Source organism: Scardinius erythrophthalmus, assembly GCF_964197995.2.
Source record: "Scardinius erythrophthalmus genome assembly, chromosome: 21".
Classification (NCBI taxonomy): domain Eukaryota; kingdom Metazoa; phylum Chordata; class Actinopteri; order Cypriniformes; family Leuciscidae; genus Scardinius; species Scardinius erythrophthalmus.
In genome coordinates, this window is record NC_138241.1 from 31,094,813 (window position 1) to 31,114,108 (window position 19,296).

At 38.4% G+C, this 19,296-nt stretch overlaps 1 protein-coding gene across 25 annotated transcripts in view; it reads left to right on the forward strand.

Moving 5' to 3' along the window:
* col13a1 (collagen, type XIII, alpha 1) overlaps positions 1 to 19,296 on the forward strand; it is a gene marked incomplete at its 5' end in the record, with an annotated part of 104,693 nt that overhangs the window by 73,509 nt on the left and 11,888 nt on the right. For 15 of the 25 annotated variants that reach the window (XM_081351144.1, XM_081351145.1, XM_081351130.1 and 12 more), the window contains 21 exons: positions 955 to 999; positions 5,650 to 5,694; positions 7,281 to 7,316; positions 7,404 to 7,448; positions 8,585 to 8,662; positions 8,821 to 8,847; positions 8,980 to 9,015; positions 9,165 to 9,221; positions 9,366 to 9,389; positions 10,057 to 10,110; positions 10,279 to 10,323; positions 10,458 to 10,592; positions 11,244 to 11,315; positions 11,470 to 11,514; positions 11,676 to 11,726; positions 11,921 to 11,947; positions 12,379 to 12,465; positions 15,376 to 15,411; positions 16,412 to 16,465; positions 16,740 to 16,793; positions 16,918 to 16,953. In XM_081351144.1, coding sequence (XP_081207270.1) covers positions 955 to 999; positions 5,650 to 5,694; positions 7,281 to 7,316; positions 7,404 to 7,448; positions 8,585 to 8,662; positions 8,821 to 8,847; positions 8,980 to 9,015; positions 9,165 to 9,221; positions 9,366 to 9,389; positions 10,057 to 10,110; positions 10,279 to 10,323; positions 10,458 to 10,592; positions 11,244 to 11,315; positions 11,470 to 11,514; positions 11,676 to 11,726; positions 11,921 to 11,947; positions 12,379 to 12,465; positions 15,376 to 15,411; positions 16,412 to 16,465; positions 16,740 to 16,793; positions 16,918 to 16,953 — 1,089 coding nt within the window. The remainder of the gene's footprint in view (positions 1 to 954; positions 1,000 to 5,649; positions 5,695 to 7,280; positions 7,317 to 7,403; positions 7,449 to 8,584; positions 8,663 to 8,820; positions 8,848 to 8,979; positions 9,016 to 9,164; positions 9,222 to 9,365; positions 9,390 to 10,056; positions 10,111 to 10,278; positions 10,324 to 10,457; positions 10,593 to 11,243; positions 11,316 to 11,469; positions 11,515 to 11,675; positions 11,727 to 11,920; positions 11,948 to 12,378; positions 12,466 to 15,375; positions 15,412 to 16,411; positions 16,466 to 16,739; positions 16,794 to 16,917; positions 16,954 to 19,296) is intronic. The other 10 variants (XM_081351141.1, XM_081351148.1, XM_081351125.1 and 7 more) reach the window with 7 other exon arrangements.

Sequence of the window (19,296 nt, forward strand, 5' to 3'; positions counted from 1 at the left end):
TGCATCTGCTGGAGTGATTACACGGTTTCTCACTGGGGAGGTTCTGGCCTGTAAAGAGGAGTGGATGCATGTGAAGTTTACACCTGCTGATACACAAATAGTCCCTACAGGATACAGCTATCCAGACTGTCTAACTGCTTAATGCTGAATGTTGTCCTCTAAAGCCAGCGGTGATAGACAGCCTCCCTGAACTCCTCTGCGTAAGATACATGAGAATGTGTTTAACATAAAAATACAAAATGCCTCTGTTTAACTAGATCAAAATAAAATACAAGATACTGTGTGGAAAAAAATGATCAAAATAAAAATACAGTATTTTGTCATTTGAAAATACACAAAATTTATCTGGACATATTCTGAATGCGAAGAACATTTTTACAGCTGCTTAGAAACTTTTGGTTTCATTTCACCCACCTCTTCCCTTCCCTATACTGTATGTACCGTCCCAAACTTCCTGTTTCCTTTAGAAAATACTTTACAAGAAAGAAAACTGTGCTCTCTAAACAATTTCATGGGGTGTATAATAAACCCTGTGTTCAGATGAGAGAGCAAGCTGAGGCTTGAGTCCATAGGCCAGACATCTTATGTGAACTCTGTCCCACCGAACTCCTTTACAAGCCTGAGTTTGATGGAATTTTCATTTCCTCTGCACATCCTCTCCTCCCCCCGACGTCTGTCTCAGGACCACCCTAGAGCCCTATAGTCAAACGTCCTGATGCTCACAGGATCAGAGGCTTACTTTAGATCATGATCCTTATTGATTTATTGTTTCTGGCTTCTTTATTTGGATTGTGCCAGAAGAAAACACTTTCTCATCTCATGGTTTTGTTTGGGATTACACAAACAATGTGTATTGTTAGACATGATTGGTTGGCCTCCAGCAGTTTGTGTGTATCTGTGGTGTACAGTTTGTTTTGATCTGCTGAAGATGTTCCCATCTGTGCATTTGTGTAGGGCGAACAAGGGATGGATGGGCAAACAGGAGAGAAGGGGGAGAAGGTACTCTGAGCCTGTGAAATGTACTTTGTGGTGCATTTAACTTTTGGTGTGTGTATGAAGCAAAAATCGAACTATCATGATATTTGCATGGCATTGCATGATCAGCAATGTTCTCAAACTTCTTGGATATCAACTGCAACACGATATAAGAGACTTGAGATTGAGAACTAAAGTGGACAGGAAGGGTTTAGTGAACAACGTCTTAAATTCTGCTCTGTTCGTTCATTCATTTTCGGGTCTCTTCTAAATGTGCATTCTTATAACTCATCCACCTTCATTGACGTGTGCACCACTTGTAGACACCAGCTTATGTTACTAAAGTGAGGACCTGCAAGGGCTGAGGGCAGGCCATATTCTTTGCAACTAAAACCAGGATGTGCACAAAGACATATGACTCAGTACCGGAGTCATGCTGGGAGACCAGAGGGATTGCACGCTAAGAGAAAAACAGGCCGCTAGCTTCAAGACATTCCCTCCTTCCTTCATCTGATCACCTGTGCATCTGATTTACAGGCTTCTAACCCTGCTGTTTGTGGAGAGTCCCCTGTTACACTCAGCTTGATGGACTTAGCACACTTATTTTTTGCTACCTGCCGTTGTCCCTGCCAAACACATGCTGCCATACTCTTCAATTGTTAGGTCTGTTGTCATGACAGTGCTTTGTGTTTCTGTATTGGAGCGGTCTGTTTAAGTATAAGAATCTTTTCATCATCAGACTCTGCAGATGTGCCAGCTGGGGAACTGACAAATGAATAAGCACATCTGCAGCAGTGCTATATTTAGTATTTTTTATACATTTATATACATATACAACTTGATCAGCGCCTAATTGAATGCAGAAAGAGTTTTTTTTGCGTGAGTTTGGGATATGATTGAGGTTGCAGGCTCGGGACCGGGCTATTGCCTGTTTGAATATATTATTTAGGGATTTATATGTAGTTGCTACGAATATCCTTTGACACGGTGCCCCTTAACACAACACTGTATGTAACAAATTAAGGCAGAATCAAAAACGAACCAGAAAGTGGTACTTGCATCGCATGTTGTATTGGGCACAGTAGTTCTAATAGTTCCATGATATTCTTTGAAATACCTTACTTAGAAATATTACTACAATTTAAAGTAACTGATTTTCTATTTTAATATCCTGTGATGTTAAAGCTGAATTTTCAGCATCATTACTCTAGTCTTCAGTGTCACATGATCCTTCAGAAATCGTTCTGATATGCTGATTTGGTGCACAAAAAAACATTTATTAGCATGATTGTTTTTGTTTGTTTGTTTTTTTGGAAATTTGTGACATTTTTTTTGAGATTCTTTAATGAGCAAAAAGTAAAAATAATAATAATAATTTATTTGAAATAGAAATCTTTTGTAACATTATAAATGTCTTTACTGACACTTTTGATGAATTGAATTTATCCTTGCTTTATAAGTATAAAACAATTTAAGAACTTTTGAACATAACTATGTTTAAGTGTACATAAATATAGTACTATGGTAATAATCAAAGTTTTGGACAAACCTATTATACAATTTAAAATAAAATAATTATATTAGTGACCAAAATTTTTATACAAAACTATTTCTTGTAACTATATTTGAATTTCATATTTGTCTAGATTCCAGCTTTACTCACTATGTTCATTCTCACAACTGACTTCATGAGGTGCATCCTGGGATACTTTGTATCGAAGTAGTTCACATGTGCAACATGATGATGACAATAAAATGTCTTTTAAATTAAAAAGTTAGTTTCATAAAGAAATTTTTATGTTGGCACAATTTATGTTTGTATAGATAACTCATTTCAGGCATTTTAGCATAATAATGAGAAACAGATTAAAACCAGTGTGTTCAAACTTTGAACTAGTATTACTGTATATTAACAATGTGTACCATCACTTTACTATGGTACCGACACAGCTCCTTTTTGTTGGGGAAACTGCTGTCTTCCATCAAAAACATCTGCCTTTCTCATTAATAGGCAGTACTAGGTATTGTGTCATGAAAGCCAGTGAACATTTATGAGATAAAAAGGAGATAAGCAAACGCTAAATTTACTCCTTTTACTCCTGCAGCCAACAGTGGGTGAGCCTCATCTGTATTAAGTGAGGCTGCTAAAGACTGTCTGCATTTCCCTCTAACTGGAAGAAATGCAACACACATTTACAGAAACAATCAAACGTGCACACACACACACACACACACAGAGTGAAAGACAGATGGACACGTAACGCATGCTGTCCCTCTGCCATTACACTCTTATGTCAAGTAGGAATGAGAGATGATGGCGTGACATGAATTTAAAGAACTGCCCAGTGAAGTGGACCTCCAAGATCAAATGAGAGCCGCTTTTTTTCTTTCTCTTTGACATTGGCTCTCAAAACTTCTCAGTTACACGCTCCCCTCCAGACTGAGATTGCTAAAATGGAGAAATTAAAGCAATAAGTCAGAAGAAGCCATGCATTACAGTGATTTTACAGGGTTTTTAGGCACTACATAATTGAAGTTGTACTGAGCACTTTTTTATTGCTTTAAACATAAATCCAACATAAAACAAGAACATTAAAAAAGAATTGTTCGGCAAAACAGACAGTCCTGTCCCAAACTCAGGCCATTGGCTGGCGTGAATCTGGCCACACCCAATCCGAATGTTCAATCAGACAGATTGCAATTACGCTTGGTGCTGCTAGTGCCTCAAAAATCACACACTGTGTCTTTAAAATTTTTAATAGTTGTTTTTCTCTTCAAACAAGCATCCTTTGTGTCTCAAAGAACTTGAGCAGTTCATGATGCATGTCTATATATAAATGGAAATTATTAGGTTTATTTTGGAAATTCCTTTCACCCGTCTTCCCTTTATACCTCGGGCCAAGAACATATACCAAGCTCTCGTATTTCATAGGAGCCAAAGTAAGTCATTACTTATTATGAACTGTCCTGACGGAATCAAGATTGTCAGCAAAGAAGGCAGCCACTTCTTCTCAGTGCTGATGACTGTTCTCTTCACCTTCCCAGAGTGCCCCTCAACTCCAAAGGCTCCGTCCTCATCATTTTTAGCCTGAAGATTAGCACTCCCATAAATCACTTGCTGCCTGTGTCAGTCCACACACTAGCCTCTGCCCCACCAAGTGCTCTTCACTCTAAAATAGAAGCAGACGGGGTAGAATGAGACATGACGATGGGCAGCAGGGCCTAATGGAATGGTGTGAGTTGATTGGAAATGAAGAAGATCAAAGAGACTTCCTGTTTTCAGCATGGGTCCAAGAAGTTTCTCTTTCATTAATTAAAGTGATCAACCATCACTACATCGTTCCATTCCCTAAACGGGACGGGTACATGCAGTCGGACTCTTTCATCTACTGGGAACACGCATAAACTCTCATACGACTTGTCCAAACCCAACCGCCCTTTCTGGTCCCTGATTGGACGGTGTTTATGAAAGCAGCTGAGTATGACAAGCAGTCTTGTCTCAAGCCCAAAAGCACACCAGAGTGCCTTGGATCATTAATACCCTCTCAAAATGCACACGTGGCGTCTGTCTCTCTTGATAACCTGCAACCCTCTCCAAGGTCTGACCACTGCACCTGTCAAAGCGGGTTATGCCAAGCTAGGCTCTGCCATCTGCCCTCTGCTCAGACTCACTGGAGTCTTCATGCCATCTTTGACCTCTGCCCTCGACTGCCTGTTGTCTGGCCGCCAGTCTTCGAATGTCATGCGCTGTTTTCTGTAGAGGCTTTCTGGACATGTTGTAAAATGCTTCCCTTGTGGCACTACCATGTAATGTAATGATTGAGGACTGACTAATCTACCTGTTTATTTGTTTGTCTGTTTGATAAACCTACTAAAGAATCCAGCTTAGTTTCCATACTGGTCAAAGCCGGTTTATGCTGATTAGATGTGCTTTGTCTAGCTGGTTGACCAGTGAAATATTGCTGGTTTACTGTGTTGGGAAAACTTTGCTTTTAAATGCAACACATTACTATGTTGCTTTAATTATTATAGAAAGTAATGGTGTTAATATTGACTTACTTTTCCTCACTGTCAGCTGACTGAAAATCTCTTTCCTCCAGTGGAAGTTCTTGGCTTACAGTCATCTTTTACGTTAGAAATACATTGGAAATGTATATTTTATATTGGAAATGCTGAATTCCACTGAAACAGTATTTTGAGAACATAAATCTCAATTTAACAAGTAAAGTCACATTTACTCTTGTTCACTGTTGAAATAGTCATTGCAATCGAAATCTGCACTATCAGGTATTTTGCTTGAGGGCGAAAGATTTCCCAACACAGATTTGGTCACTCGCTTTGACCAACAGAAAGCTGCTTGGTTTGAGAGTGACTTCTGTGTGAGCTGTGCTTTATGCATCGCTAGATTCACTACACTGTTGACAATTGACCAAAACATTACTTAATTAATGTGTCTATTTGACACGTTACAAGTCCCTACACTGCCAGCACATAGAGCACAACTTGCCAATACAGTGGTGAGCAGATGTGCTGGGCAATTCTGGTTTGTCATCATGTCTAACAATCTGCTGAAGCAAAAGTCTTTCAGTGGTGTTTTGCATGTGCTATGAGTGCAATCTTTGGTTTTGGCTTGTGAAATATTGAAATGATGAGTAATTGTTGATGATTTTGCAGGGTGAGCTAGGGATGCCTGGAATGCCTGGGAAACAAGGAGTGAAGGTAGTTCACTTCTACTGCAGCCTATATCTAACCACATTCCCTTTTACCCATGATCCCCAGCCTTTTATAAAGAACTATCCTTTTTTCCCAGAACATTGCATGCTCTTCCAGAAGCATTCCATTGCTAAAATTGCTCATTTGAGAGCTCAATCTTATCTGTTATGATTTTATGTAGAACTGCTTTCACACCAAAAGGCGATTAATAGCTCATTATTACACGGCTCTGTGGAATACTTGATTCTGATTGGTCAATCGTGCCATCCAGCGGTATGTTATTCCCAGATAACAACCGCTGAAAACAGATAACACGCTGTCAGGCTCATCCAGGTTACTGAAGTCAGCAGCGCTATACGCTTGCTAGGAACGTTTTTTCTTCAGGGAAGTTTTGCATTTGGTGAGCAAATAAAATATTAAAACTCAGTCAAATCAATATTTTGTGTACAGGTATTTAATTACACCATCCAGTATCGTGGACTCGCTCTCGTTTCATACAAACGCAGCTGCTGCCATATTGTTTTGTACACTGTTGGATTATAAGATACAAACAGGAAAATTTTTAAAACAGTTTAATCTGAAATCAATATCTCTTATCTCCATAATTATTTATATGGCGAAATGCTGTGTAATAAGTGGTATGACTGTGTACCGTATTTTTTAAATGTCCGTCGAGTTTGAACTTGCCGCGCTAACAAACTGCTCTCTCTGCAGAAGCTTTGCATTTAAACACCTAATAAAATATTTCAACTCGGATCAATATTTCGTGTCTAATTATTTATTTACGTGGCAAGTAGCCGTGTAATAATCAGGATAATGTACATCCAGCCGGTTGTTGTCTCAGAATAAACCCCCTTCAGGCTGATGCAAGACCGCTTCGCGTCGGGGTCTTCATCACCCTGTCGGGGGTTTATTCTGAGATAACAACCGGCTGGATGTACATTATCCCTTATTTATACAGGCACGTCACATATAACCGTCTCACCTTCTGACACTGTAAAGTGGCGTCTGAGACTTGAGGAGGGAGATGGCAGGAGAAAGACGGATGGTGCCACAAGCAGTCAGATCCCCCAGTCACCCTCGACCCCAATGGGTTGAGTGTCCTCATGCAGCCACAGCTGTGTCTGTAAATCACTGCCTTCATGTCTGCTCATTAGTTTGAGATAACAGACATGAATTAAATAACTGTCATGTGCTCTTTACTATTAATAATAAACCAATTGTAGGGGGGTGGCTCATTGCGGCACTGTTAGTGATCAGCTATTTGCGTGCCTGGAGAGCACAAACTTCGACATACCAATCTAAATATTGATTCCAGCATGTGCTTTCTAATTGCTTCAATAGAGATTATGACATCTGATAGAGATAGACCATTGGGGGTTTACGATAGATGTAAACAGTGTTTGGCTAAATAATTACAGAGAAAAATCATCAGTTGAAATTAAGAATGACTTTTTCAGGCAAAATATATGATGTTGATTCCTTTGTTGATTTCAAAGGTCAGCATTTGAGGATGTGTTTAGGTCTTTTCTCACTGTTTTCCTTTTCTCTCTTTTTCTGTTTTTCTAATGTTGAAATCTTGAACCCTTCAGGGAGAGCCTGGTTTCCCAGGCGTCCCTGGACGAAAGGTAAAGGCCTGGTTTGGTGTGGCTGTATCTTTAACACATTTGCTGAGGATATGAAATTCTTAAAGAAATGTTTCTGTCACTATGAAGGGTCAGGCAGGTGTTTCTGGTATCCCTGGAAAACGGGGCTACAAGGTACACCTGAATGCACGCTGTGGCTATGTCTTGCATAGGTGCTTGTTCTGACATTATTGAGGGTGAATTTTACTCACGCTTTTGCAGTTTCAAACCTGAATGACTGTGTGTGTTTTTTTTTTTCCATGGAACACAGTTATTAATTTTCAAAGATTTGTGGCCATTCTTTTGAGTTTAATGATAGCCTATTGTCAAGATTCAAAATGACAAAATAAAGCATCATAAAAGTGACCATACAATTATGCACCTTTTTCCAAAAATGTAAGTGCTATTTTAGTATTATTTATGTACTGTGGTTGTATTTATTAATATTTTTTTTTTTTTGTGCCATTTTATTATATGTTTCTATTTAGTGTTAAAGTATTTTCTTTTAAGCTTTACCACTTTTAAAGTTTAAGTTTTTCATTAATAATCATATTTCAAATACCTAAAACGTTTTGATCTGGAGGGGAGGCCTTTAATGCTATTACTCAAAAAATCACCTTTTTTGTTCCACAGAAAAAAAGAAGCCATGTGGGTTTGGAATAAAAAGAGGCTGAATTAAAATAGCAGCATTTTATTTTTGTATGTTTTATTTTTTGGGTGAATTGCATTGATTTGACTTTAATTATACATGCCTGTCTGAAAGACATGTGTGAAGTGGTGAGCTGAATGTCTGCACTCAATGGTGTTTGTACACCTGGAATTATTATTTGCGGTCAAACAAGACTTTGTGTTCCATTTATTTTCTATGCACATGCAAATACAAACAATCATTACATCTGCATGGTTTACGGTGTTGCAACAAATGAAAGAAGACGGTTTGTTTTAACACTTTTAAAAGTTGTGATAAATTAATAAATTAGTGTTTCTGCTAAACAGAAGCCCTACAAAAGTGGCCTCATATCCTGTAGCTCATATTTGTTGTGGTGTCTGAAATAATCTAATCTAATGTGACCACACCTTTATCCTCGCTCCCTGTGTTTAAGTACCACATCTGTTGTGAATTAAATACGCTAACTGTAATGCTTCAAAAGCAAATGGGAACAAGATGCTCACACTAGAATGTTTTGTACGCCTTCATTAAATAGAGCTGCGCCTTGAATCTTTGAATCAGTCAAGTCATGGTTAACTCCTAAATTTTTATTTATTGCCAGGGAGAAAAAGGCGAGTCTAATGCTGCAGGAACTGGTATTAAAGGAGAACCAGGTACCCCAGGACAAGCTGGACCCAAGGTACATAGCCCTCATTCTCCGCCAACTAGCTCCAAGTAACCTTATATCTGCTGCTAAATTACTTTCTTTGTGTGGCATGACATGCCCAGTCTACCAAAATCTGCTTACGGTTTAGTAAGAAGTGAATTTCAGTTTCATTATTGCATGTCTTTTCACAGGGTGAGAAAGGTGATCAAGGCATAAAGGTGAGCAATTGACATTTTATTACCCAAAATGAGTGCTTGCTCATTGCAACTCTAGATGACTTAGCATCATTGTTATATTTTAAATACGTCTTTGGAGAACAATAGCACAAATTAATGCATTTTGCCTTGCAGGGTGAAACTGGCCAGGAAGGCCCATCTGGACCAAGGGTGAGTAGAGGCTTACATGTGCACAGTGTAAGGTTTGTCACTGGCACAGAGAATGATGCAAACAGGTCACATGGTTTGTTTATTGTGTGGTTGATATCAGAAGTAATGTTATATATTAATTGATTGATTGTTCTCTCATTACTCAACAGGGACCACCAGGTCCGACCGGGGAGCCAGGAAAAACTTTAATCAACAACAATGAAAATGTATGTCTTTATTTTTTAATGCATACAAATGTTACTTTATTTATAATTTGGTCAATTTGCATATTCCCTTCTCTGCCTTGTTGTAAAAGTTTCAATAGATTAATTTGTAATGTATGAAGGCACTAATTTAATTTTGTTTTTCAGGATATTCGCAATGTGCATTCAGTGGTAAGCATCAATGGCCTTTTCTGTATTTGTTGTGTTGTTAGGAAACTGGATAACATTTTATTTGAGTATCCGGCCAAATTTTTTTTTTACAAAAAATCGCAGTTTGGATTTAAATAAGCAAATGCTTAAGAGTCTATGATTGGATAATTATAAACAATTGATGCACCTCTTGATGGAAATAAATGTTGTGATTTTTTTTTTTTTTTCATCAAGAGGTACATTCATTTTTGCTCAAGATCTTGTATTGAGAATGCAAGAGTCCAACACTCTGTAAAGTCTCCTCCAGCACATCCCAAAGACTTTCAATGAAGTCAAGATCTGGACTCAGAGGTGCCATTTCATGTGTGAAAATAATTCTTCAAACTCACTCCAACCATTCCTTATAATTCAAGCCTGATAAATCTTGTCATTGTCATCCTGGAATATGGCCATGAAACGTCTTCCTACATGGTTGTTTTAAGAAATGAAAAGCTGCACACTCCATCAATTAGGGTTAGAAGAACTGTTGCCAAACATATAAGATGCTTGAAACATAATCACTGAAATAATGATCCAGTCATAGACTCTTAAGCATTTGCCTATTTAAATCCAAACAGCGACTTTATTTGTGGCCGGTTGTTGTATAAAAAGATAAACGGAGAACAAGCATCTATTTTTGTCATTTTAGGGTGCTCCTGGTCTACCTGGGCCTCCAGGGCTTCCTGGGACCCCTGGTTTGAAGGTAGCTGATCAACTTTTCCCATTCTTAACTCTTTTATCCTTGATTTATAACATTGGAAGAATTTCATACTAAATTTTGGTTAGATTTGAGGAAGTATTTTAAGAAGTGACATATCACTGTACTCCACCCTGTTCTTTTGCATTATACATCCCTTTTTTTTTCCCTCAGGGTGACGTTGGACTTCCAGGTCCCCCTGGTCTTGATGGGGAAAAGGTAAATAATAATTAACATTTACAATAAATTAAACCTATTTTAGCCACTAATCTGTGAGTAGTCCTTTGGTGGATGTATTTACTCAGCTCTTGATCCTTTCTAATGCTGAGTGATTGCACCTGTTTACTTCTTAGGGTCCAAGAGGAAAGCCAGGGGAACAGGGACCCATCGGCCCTCCTGGACTAGAGGGACCACGGGGAGAAGGAGGAGTCATGGGCTTCCCTGGCCCAAAAGGAGACAAGGGAGACATGGGCCCCTCAGGATCACCTGTGAGTGACTGCACCAGCTTTCCCATCACAAGTAGTCTGTCTGACTACACCTGAGCTGTTGAATAATCACAAGGGTCTTGTGCCCTTTAACCCCTGCATGAAACAATATTCTGATATTACGCAACGTATCATAATATTCAAATGATGTAAACATCATGTACGCTCATTAAACAGATTGCCATTACCAAATTAAGCCAATATTAGTTTTTCTAGAAAAAAAAAAAAAGGCAACTCAGTAAAACGGCATCTTCGATATTTTCAGAAGACAATGTATTTGTGTGTTTGGAATATTCTGAATTGCAAGAACATCGGAATATTCCAATAATTGTGGAGCATGTAAACATCTTTTTCAAATTAAAGGCTTAACCAGAAAATAGACCTTAATCAGAAAATGATTTGCATGTAAATTTGGTTTTGTTTCTTTGAGCAAGTGAGATCATCCTGAGTGCTTTTGAATTTTGAAATAGTTTGTGGTGAGTGGGCAGCATTGCATCCTTAAAAGCCTACAATTTACTAACAATTAGTCCTATCTGTTGGATGTTATGAGTTCAAAGGTCTCTTGGTTGCGGACTTTGTTTTTAAGGATGTCCCCCCAACTTAACTTTTCTGTTCATTTTAATTGCTATTTCACATTCTTTCCTCATTCTGTAGGGTTTAGATGGCCCTACTGGAGAAAAAGGGGTTTCAGGGCCCCCTGGCCATATTGGATTGCCAGGCCCAATGGTATGCAATGGTGCCCCTCAATCAAACGTCATTGTTGAAAATACATCACATGACTTTGGGGTGCAGTGTATTTCATCATGCCAGTTTTAATTCTGTTGAATGAATGGTGAAGTTGAGTACTCCTTCTCCTTTTGCTTTTTCATAACGTCTTCAGGGTCAGAAAGGTGAACTTGGAGAGAAAGGAGATAAAGCAGAGCTGGTATGTTCCACATTTTTTAGCATTTGATTTGCACATTTTGGGGGTTTTAATGGGGTTTCAATAGATATTAGCTTAGCCTATTAGCTTATAACTATTTTAAAGTGAGAAAATATTTAGAATTAAATATCTTAATGGTTACTCTCCTATCTGTGTTGTTTTAGGTGTATGGGCCTGCTGGGCCTCCAGGACCTGCAGGGCCAGTTGGGCCAATGGTGAGGGCATTGTCTACTCCATAAAAGCTTATGATAACAGCAGACATATTACAGATGGATATGTGGGCCTAAGGAGCATCAGTGCCTTTTTTTTTCATTTGATGGTGCATCTATAAAGAGGAACTCATTTTAAACAGCTCAAAATGTTTGAGTTTTAATGCTATCATCTCATATTTATTTTTTGTGCTTATCAGGGAACTCCAGGTTTGTCAGGACCAAAGGTAAGTATCCCAGCCCTAGTCACTTTATATTCCAGTTTAACTACAGTAACTTCAAGGAATAGTTCACCCAAAAATAAAAATTCTGCCATCATTTACTCACCCTCAAGTTGTTTTAACCCTGTATGAGTTTCTTTCTTCTGAACACAAAAGAAGATATTTTGATGAATATGGGTAACCAAACAGTTGATGGGGCCCCATTGACTTCCATAGTGTGAAGAAAAACAAAATACTATGGAAGTCAATGGGGCCCAATATTTGGTTACCCATATTCTTCCAAAAATCTTATTATGTGAAAGAAAATAATACAGATTTGTAGCAACTTGAGGGTGAGTAAATGATAACTGGGTGAACTATCCCTTTAATTTGAATAGTTATGTGCCTTGCCATATGTTAAACAACACATTAAATCTTTTACGTTCTTTCTGGGTCAGGGAGAGCCAGGAATAGGCTTGAGAGGAGAGAAGGGATCACCTGGACAGAAAGGAGATAAAGGAGACAGGGGCCATCTTGGACTCCCTGTAAGTACATTTCTGATTTTTATAATCTAGTGTTTAATGCTTTGCATGCATTGCAATAACAATGTATGATAAAATAGCTGTCCGATTCATCAAATCAATCCTTATGAAGTATGTCATATCAGTGATACCAGTGAGTAATTAATTTGATAATATTCATACACTCTTGTCAGCTGAACCAAGATATTTTTGTCTTTCCTGAGTGCAGCATTAATGGAAACGCATGTTTTGTGTAAGGTTTGCAAATATCATTGTGCTGCTATTTCATGTGTCTCTGTAACTAGATGTCATGGTTCATGGCTAAGTGTCACATTGCATGAATCAGTGGATCTCAACATTTGGCAATCATATATACAAGTGCCATCATGTAATCATCTTGTCACATTGTTTTATACACATTTTAATAGATTACCAACGAGTTCCTGATGGTTTCATATTACTGTAACTGACTGACATTCAAAATACTCTGTGGTTGTTTATAAAATGTTTCCTCTCTGTTCGTTAAATAGCATGCCATAGGTTATGTTACTGTGAATTTCAGGGGTCTTTTCCTGACTTCTGGTGTATATCTGTGGTGTCAAAGTCATTGATAAACTTGTTCTAGTCACATCATCAATGGCACAGTAACTCCTTTTAAACAAATAAGAGAAAGTGTTGAAAATGTCTAGAAAATCTTTAGAATGCACTGCAAAACAACTGCTGTTTTAATGAGTATTTTTTTCTTCTTTTTCCTCAGTAAAAAATTTAATAAACGAATTTACCTAATTGTATCTAAGCATAAACCTCACAATGTTGATTCTTAAGAAAAGACAAAAACATGTTACCAATGTTTTAAGAAAATTAGAAATTAGATGAAATTTGGCTTAATTTTATGTAAAATGAAAATTGTTTACAGATTTTTACTGGAAAACAAATAAAAATTCATCTTAAGATTATGAAAAAACAATGAACCAAAGCTTTTTGCGTTGTGGAAGGGCTAATATAACCCAGTGTGCTCCTCTGTTCCATAACCTAGTGAGCTGCCTACCTACAGTAGGCATAATTTTAAGGCATCATAGGTACACTCCTGCCACAAACACTTGGCTGCACCAATAACCTTAGATTTTTTGTTAGCGTAGCAAAATGCTATCATCATCAATATAATTAAAGATATAGTTCTAAATCTATATCATAGGGCTGTAGTCAAGACCACCTTGGTATAGACTAAAAAAAGTATAGACTAAAATATAGGCTAGCCTATAGAAATTAAATTATTATGTAATAATGAAATAATTAATCATTTTAATTTTATTTAAAATAATTGACTAATTCAAAGAACAACGAAAAAATAATAATTATATAGGCCTAAAGGAGCACACACATTCGTTTCGACTGTCTGATCAGCCTTACATTCTGTTCCTGTCAATCATACACGCGATGTCAACCAATTAAACTGCATGAGGGAGGGCCGAGCCAACTCACACACACACACACACACAAGAGATGCGGATAAACCGCGGATTGGGCGGATGATGTGACGAAAAATAATATTTTAATTAAATTCGGGTGGGTGGCGGCTGAAGCAATCAAATGAAAAAATTATGAGCTGGGTTATTTTGTTTCGATATTAGCTATATTTTAAAACAGCCAGTTATTGGAGCCTAGCCTACCACTCGTGGAATAGGCAAAGAAAGAAAGGTATTTGCCCATTAATTAGATATTAGGCAAGCAGGCTAGTTTTCGGGGTGTTATGGACAATTAAAAATGGGAATATTCACGTTGCACTAGCGGTGGACTTTCAGCGAGTTTATTTAAACATTTATTTTTTAAAGATCCGTTTGTGAGTCAAAAGAGCCGGCTCTTTTCAGTGAGCTGAGTGAAACGAGACGGCTCACGAAAAAGAGCCGACATGCTAGTGTTTCACTTTCCCTCCAATAATATTTTGTTTTAATATCGCGGCGACGTATGTGTGATTACTGGGAATATAATAAAGACACCTGGACTCGGTCGAGACCAAAAGCCATATTTGGCAAGACCAGTGGCCGAGACCGAGACAAGTCCGAGTCCAAGACAAGTCCGAGACCATAGAAAAGCGGTCTCGAGTCCGGACTCGAGTACTACAGCCCTACTATATCATGCTAAATATAAAGGAATAGCAGAGTCCATACAACAACTTTAACGGCCAGAGAAAATATATCGTTGAAATCTATTTCAGAACAATATTTTTCCAACTGATGAACATTGACAGCCAATCAGAATCCATCCTGCTTTAAAGAGCTAGAGCTCTGCTTTAAAGCGGCAGACGACAAACCTGCAGCGCGCCGCTTAGAATAACCAGAACTATACCATCGTCTGCTATCGTTATAGATATCTTTATAGTTATCGTTCTCGGTGTGAACAAGCCTTTAGCTTCAAGTCAACTCTCCTATGCAGAGATTGGAGCGCTATTTGTGTTGCCGCCTATGTATAGTGTTCCAATTCAGTCACTTATGAGGTTGCGCTTCACTTTAACATGCCACCTTAGAAGGTAGTAGACGGCAGTGCAGCTCACTAGGTTTTGGAATCGAACAACTATTTACAAGTATTATTTTTAGTTTTAGCATCTCTTCTGGAATTTAAAACCCACCTGTTGTTATTTTATCACCTTTCATAGAGCTGAAAGGAATGATTGAAAACAGCATGCTGTATTAAGGACCGGTTTAAGTCACGTTCACTAGCAGTCACTCTATAAGAAGCTAAAGTCACATTGAAAGGAGTTACTGCCTGTCTCTTACATGTCATCTTCAACATGTCACCCCTCCATCAAAACTAGTGTTGTTTTTATGTGGCACACAAGTCACTGCTTCACTCACCCACCCTCTCCTCCCCCCACACTTCTCCTCTCCACCACCTCCATCTCTCCTCTCGCTCTGTAACTCTTTACACACTGTCCAGGGGGCTCATGGTTTAGACGGCAGGCCTGGTCCAGTGGTGAGTGGCGCAAGACCCGTTCCCATCATCCACCCCTCTATTTCCATCCTTCCCTCTCTCTTTTCCCCCTCCGCAGACTGCCTGCTTCACTCTTTCTGTCTGTCAGCCTCTGCTTGAGCTGTTGCTTGCTTGTCTTCTGCGTTTGTGTCTTTTCTGTGTTGTCTAATGGTCAAGGCCTTGTTTAGATCTCTATTGAGGTTGCATCGGCATGAGTATGACTTTGATTTGACTTTGTCCCTAAGCCTGTTTGGCTGTTGCCTCTTGCTGTTTCCAGAGGTACCGCGCTCAGTTTATTTCTCAACCTGTCAACACGCGAGTGAGTGAAGGGGAGCATGACCAAACACTTATAAACATCTCGCTCGCTCTCTCACTCTGAAACGCACTTTCTCTTCCTTTGAAAAGTACGTACTTAGTGCTCTACCAGTGAATAATCCCTTTGCATTTCATGCCGTCACAGCCCTCTTTACCTTTATATATATATATACTCGAACATGCCTGACCTCTGTTGACCTTTCGAAGGCTTAATTCCCTTCAAGCTTCAGAGCTTTATTTCATTCCAAGACAAGCTTTGACCTTGTAATGTCATACCAGGAGAGAGCATGATGGGATGCGGCTGCATGAACAATGATTACAGTATGGCATACGACTGTACAAATGGCTGAGAAGCAAGTCTCCCGAAAAAGCAAGATGTCTAACAGCCCTTCTCTTGAATCCTCTCCAAGTCATGAGAGGAAAATGGAAGATGGATTCGCTGTTATATTTACTTGTGTGTCTGTTTATTTCCCTTTAGATCAACAAACTTTGGAGTTTTTTCGAGTTTGGACCTCAGATGACTGTTTTCAAACATACATAAAGAGTTTAAAATAGCTTTTATTCAACTCTGAAAAGTTTGTTGATCTATTGGTGCTCAACACTGACTAGTTTCTCTCCCTTTCTGACCTCGTCACCGAACACCATCCCCTCTGTTGAAGCTCACGCATGTCACTTTCTTTGTTCAAAGGGTCTGATAGGACCAGCGGGAGTGTCTGGGCCTGCAGGACCAAAAGGAGAAATGGTTAGTCCTCCCATTCTCATGACAATTGACCAAATGAAATATTTTTGAATGTACATCACAATTAATTGCATTATTACTTAGGTGATGAATAACTCATGATCAGTTGTTGAATTATTACATGCTTAACGCACACGCAAGATAGTAATGCAACAGTTTGCTCTGCTAATTCAACATCCCCTTGTCAACCTATCAAAAACATTCACTGATTGTATAAGGTATAAAGTCCAGTGTAATACAGTTCAATATAATGTCTATGCATTTTTTTACTGTACAGGGGGAAAAGGGCGATATGGGAGTAGCAGGACCAATTGGGCCTCAAGGCATCCCAGTAAGTGCTGTACCAGAGCACAATTTAACATTTTAAATATTGTAACGTTTCCAAACCACATATACAGTAAGTGCATTCAAATGAAAAATAGACCATCATTAATGTCTCTCCCCCTTTCATTCAGGGTTTAGTAGGACCACCGGGATTAAAAGGAAATCGGGTAAGATTGTAAATGCTTTCTTCGTTTGTTTGCAGAATATGTTATTGTGACTTTGAAGGACAATAACATGAGTCCACTTTCTTAAAATAAAGGGATGGACGATATTTCTAAACCAGCATGAATCTGCCCAACTTTGAAGCATTAGCTACTGTTCATTATTAAATAACGGTGACTATTTAATTTTTCATTATCAGTTATTATGCAGTATTTAGCCGGGCTCGGACTCAGACGCAATTGTGCGTTATAAAGTTAGAATCGCAAGTCTGAATCACAATTCTGACTTTATAACGCATAATTTCGTCTGAGTCCGAGTTGTTTTCGCAATTCGGAATTCTCAGAGTTTATATCTCGAAATTCGGACTTTTATAAGCAGAATTGCGAGTTTGTATCTCACAATTGTGACTTTATAACTCGCAATTGTGTGTCACAAAAGTCAGAATTGTGAGATAAAAAGTCACAATTACCTTTTTTATTTTTTATTCTGTGGCAGAAACAAGCCTCCATAGAGCTCGGCTTTATCGATTGTATTTGTTATGGAGGTTTTTTCAAAGACACAAGCAGAAGCATGCTGGGTGTAAGAAATTAGAATGGCTACTGCTCACTGCTAGAAAATATGTGTATATTATATACAGTGGGGTCTAAAAGTCTAAAAATGAACAAACCTGGAAATAAACGTCTTAGGATGTTGACAAATTTAAAACACAAAAACGTTATGACAAATAATGAGGAAAAATGTACGTTTCTGCACTATTTTTCAGTCATTATCCATCAGTTGTCCTTGCTCCCTTTGAATCACAAGATGCTCTGTGAATCTTTCTCAAATCAATCTGAATGGAGCATAAGATTGTATACGCACGCGCACACACATAAATATTTATTCAATTGTAAGTCAAAATGATATGTTAATCATTTAATTTCTATTTTATAAAATGTATTAAATATACAAAAATGCTAAACAGTCTTTTGGATGCCACTGTATATGTCAATTATTCATGACAGAATTGTTTAAACATATAATCTTACTCCAGAACTGTTTATTTGTCAGTCCTTTATACAAATATATTTGCAATTTCTATATTTTAATAATTTATTTGCAGTATATTTAAAACATATTTGTGCATGATTAATGCAAAAACTGACCTATGATATAAACTGCTAAATTTGAAAGTTTCTGAGAGTTATTATTATAAAAAGTAGTACATGTGAATTGACCAATGCTTTTCCGTGCTTCTCCTGTGCTTTCATCCTCCTAGACTGTATGCCTGTCTCCTATTAACACTAATTTCCTCAGTTAATGACTGAATGTCTCCCACCTTGAAAGTCAGGACATGTCAGTGCTCCTCCCAACATCCTCCACTGGTTTTGATAAATCTGTCAGCATGCTGCTGCTCAGCTCAGTGGGAAGGTGCTGTGGAGGACCCTTGGACACGGTGCTGTTTTTACTCTTGTCCTTTCCTTGTCTTCCTCTCTTTTTTCCACAGGTCTTCCTATCCCCTTTTCCTCCCCCCGCACCCTAGCCTGTGTCCGTGGCTCTTTTTGCCGAGTCGGGCCGGGTCGTCCTCTCTGTCCCCCTCTCACTCCCTGGCCTCCTCCTGCTCCTCCTGCATCCTAATGTCGTAGCCTGGGTTAATACTCCTCCTCTTCCTCACCTCCTATACTTTTGTTCATATCCTTGACTTACCTCCCTACCAACCTGCATTGATTTTCTCCCAATTATGCTAATGCACAGAGTTCTTATTGTTCCACGAAAGCCACATCTGGATCTATTTTGAAAAGGCACATAACCAAGCAATGTGGGAAATGGCATTATGTCGGTGTAGAGCTCATTCTGACATCCTGATGAGAGTATTTAGGACTCCTGATGTGAGCCAAAAGTTCAGAACCAGTCTTAAGGAATCGGTATTTGTCAAACAGGATTAGAAAATGAGCTCCATGTTGATTCACAATGTAATTTTTCCTTCCTCCATTAAGTGTTAGAATAACTATCATGATGAGGGCTGTTCGGAATGTTAGAACTCTGTATTAAAGCATAGAAAGATCTCATTTATATAGCTTAGATGTAATAGTTTCCTCCAAAGAACCCTTAAACTTTGCGTGCAGCCTTGAAGATAAATCATGAAACACTCTAAAAAGCAAAGCTGGTCTTAATTAGTATAGAATAGGGATGTTGATTAAACAGTTTTAGTGCCTCGTCAGCTTTTGTACATTAGCCTTTGTAATTTAATTTCATTGTTCTATATGGAATCAATCATAGTTTGTCTGCTTATTAGAGCCAACATTTGCTGCCAAGAATAAGGAATAAAAATATATTACCTTCAAAGGTTTAGATGTAGGGATCAAAAA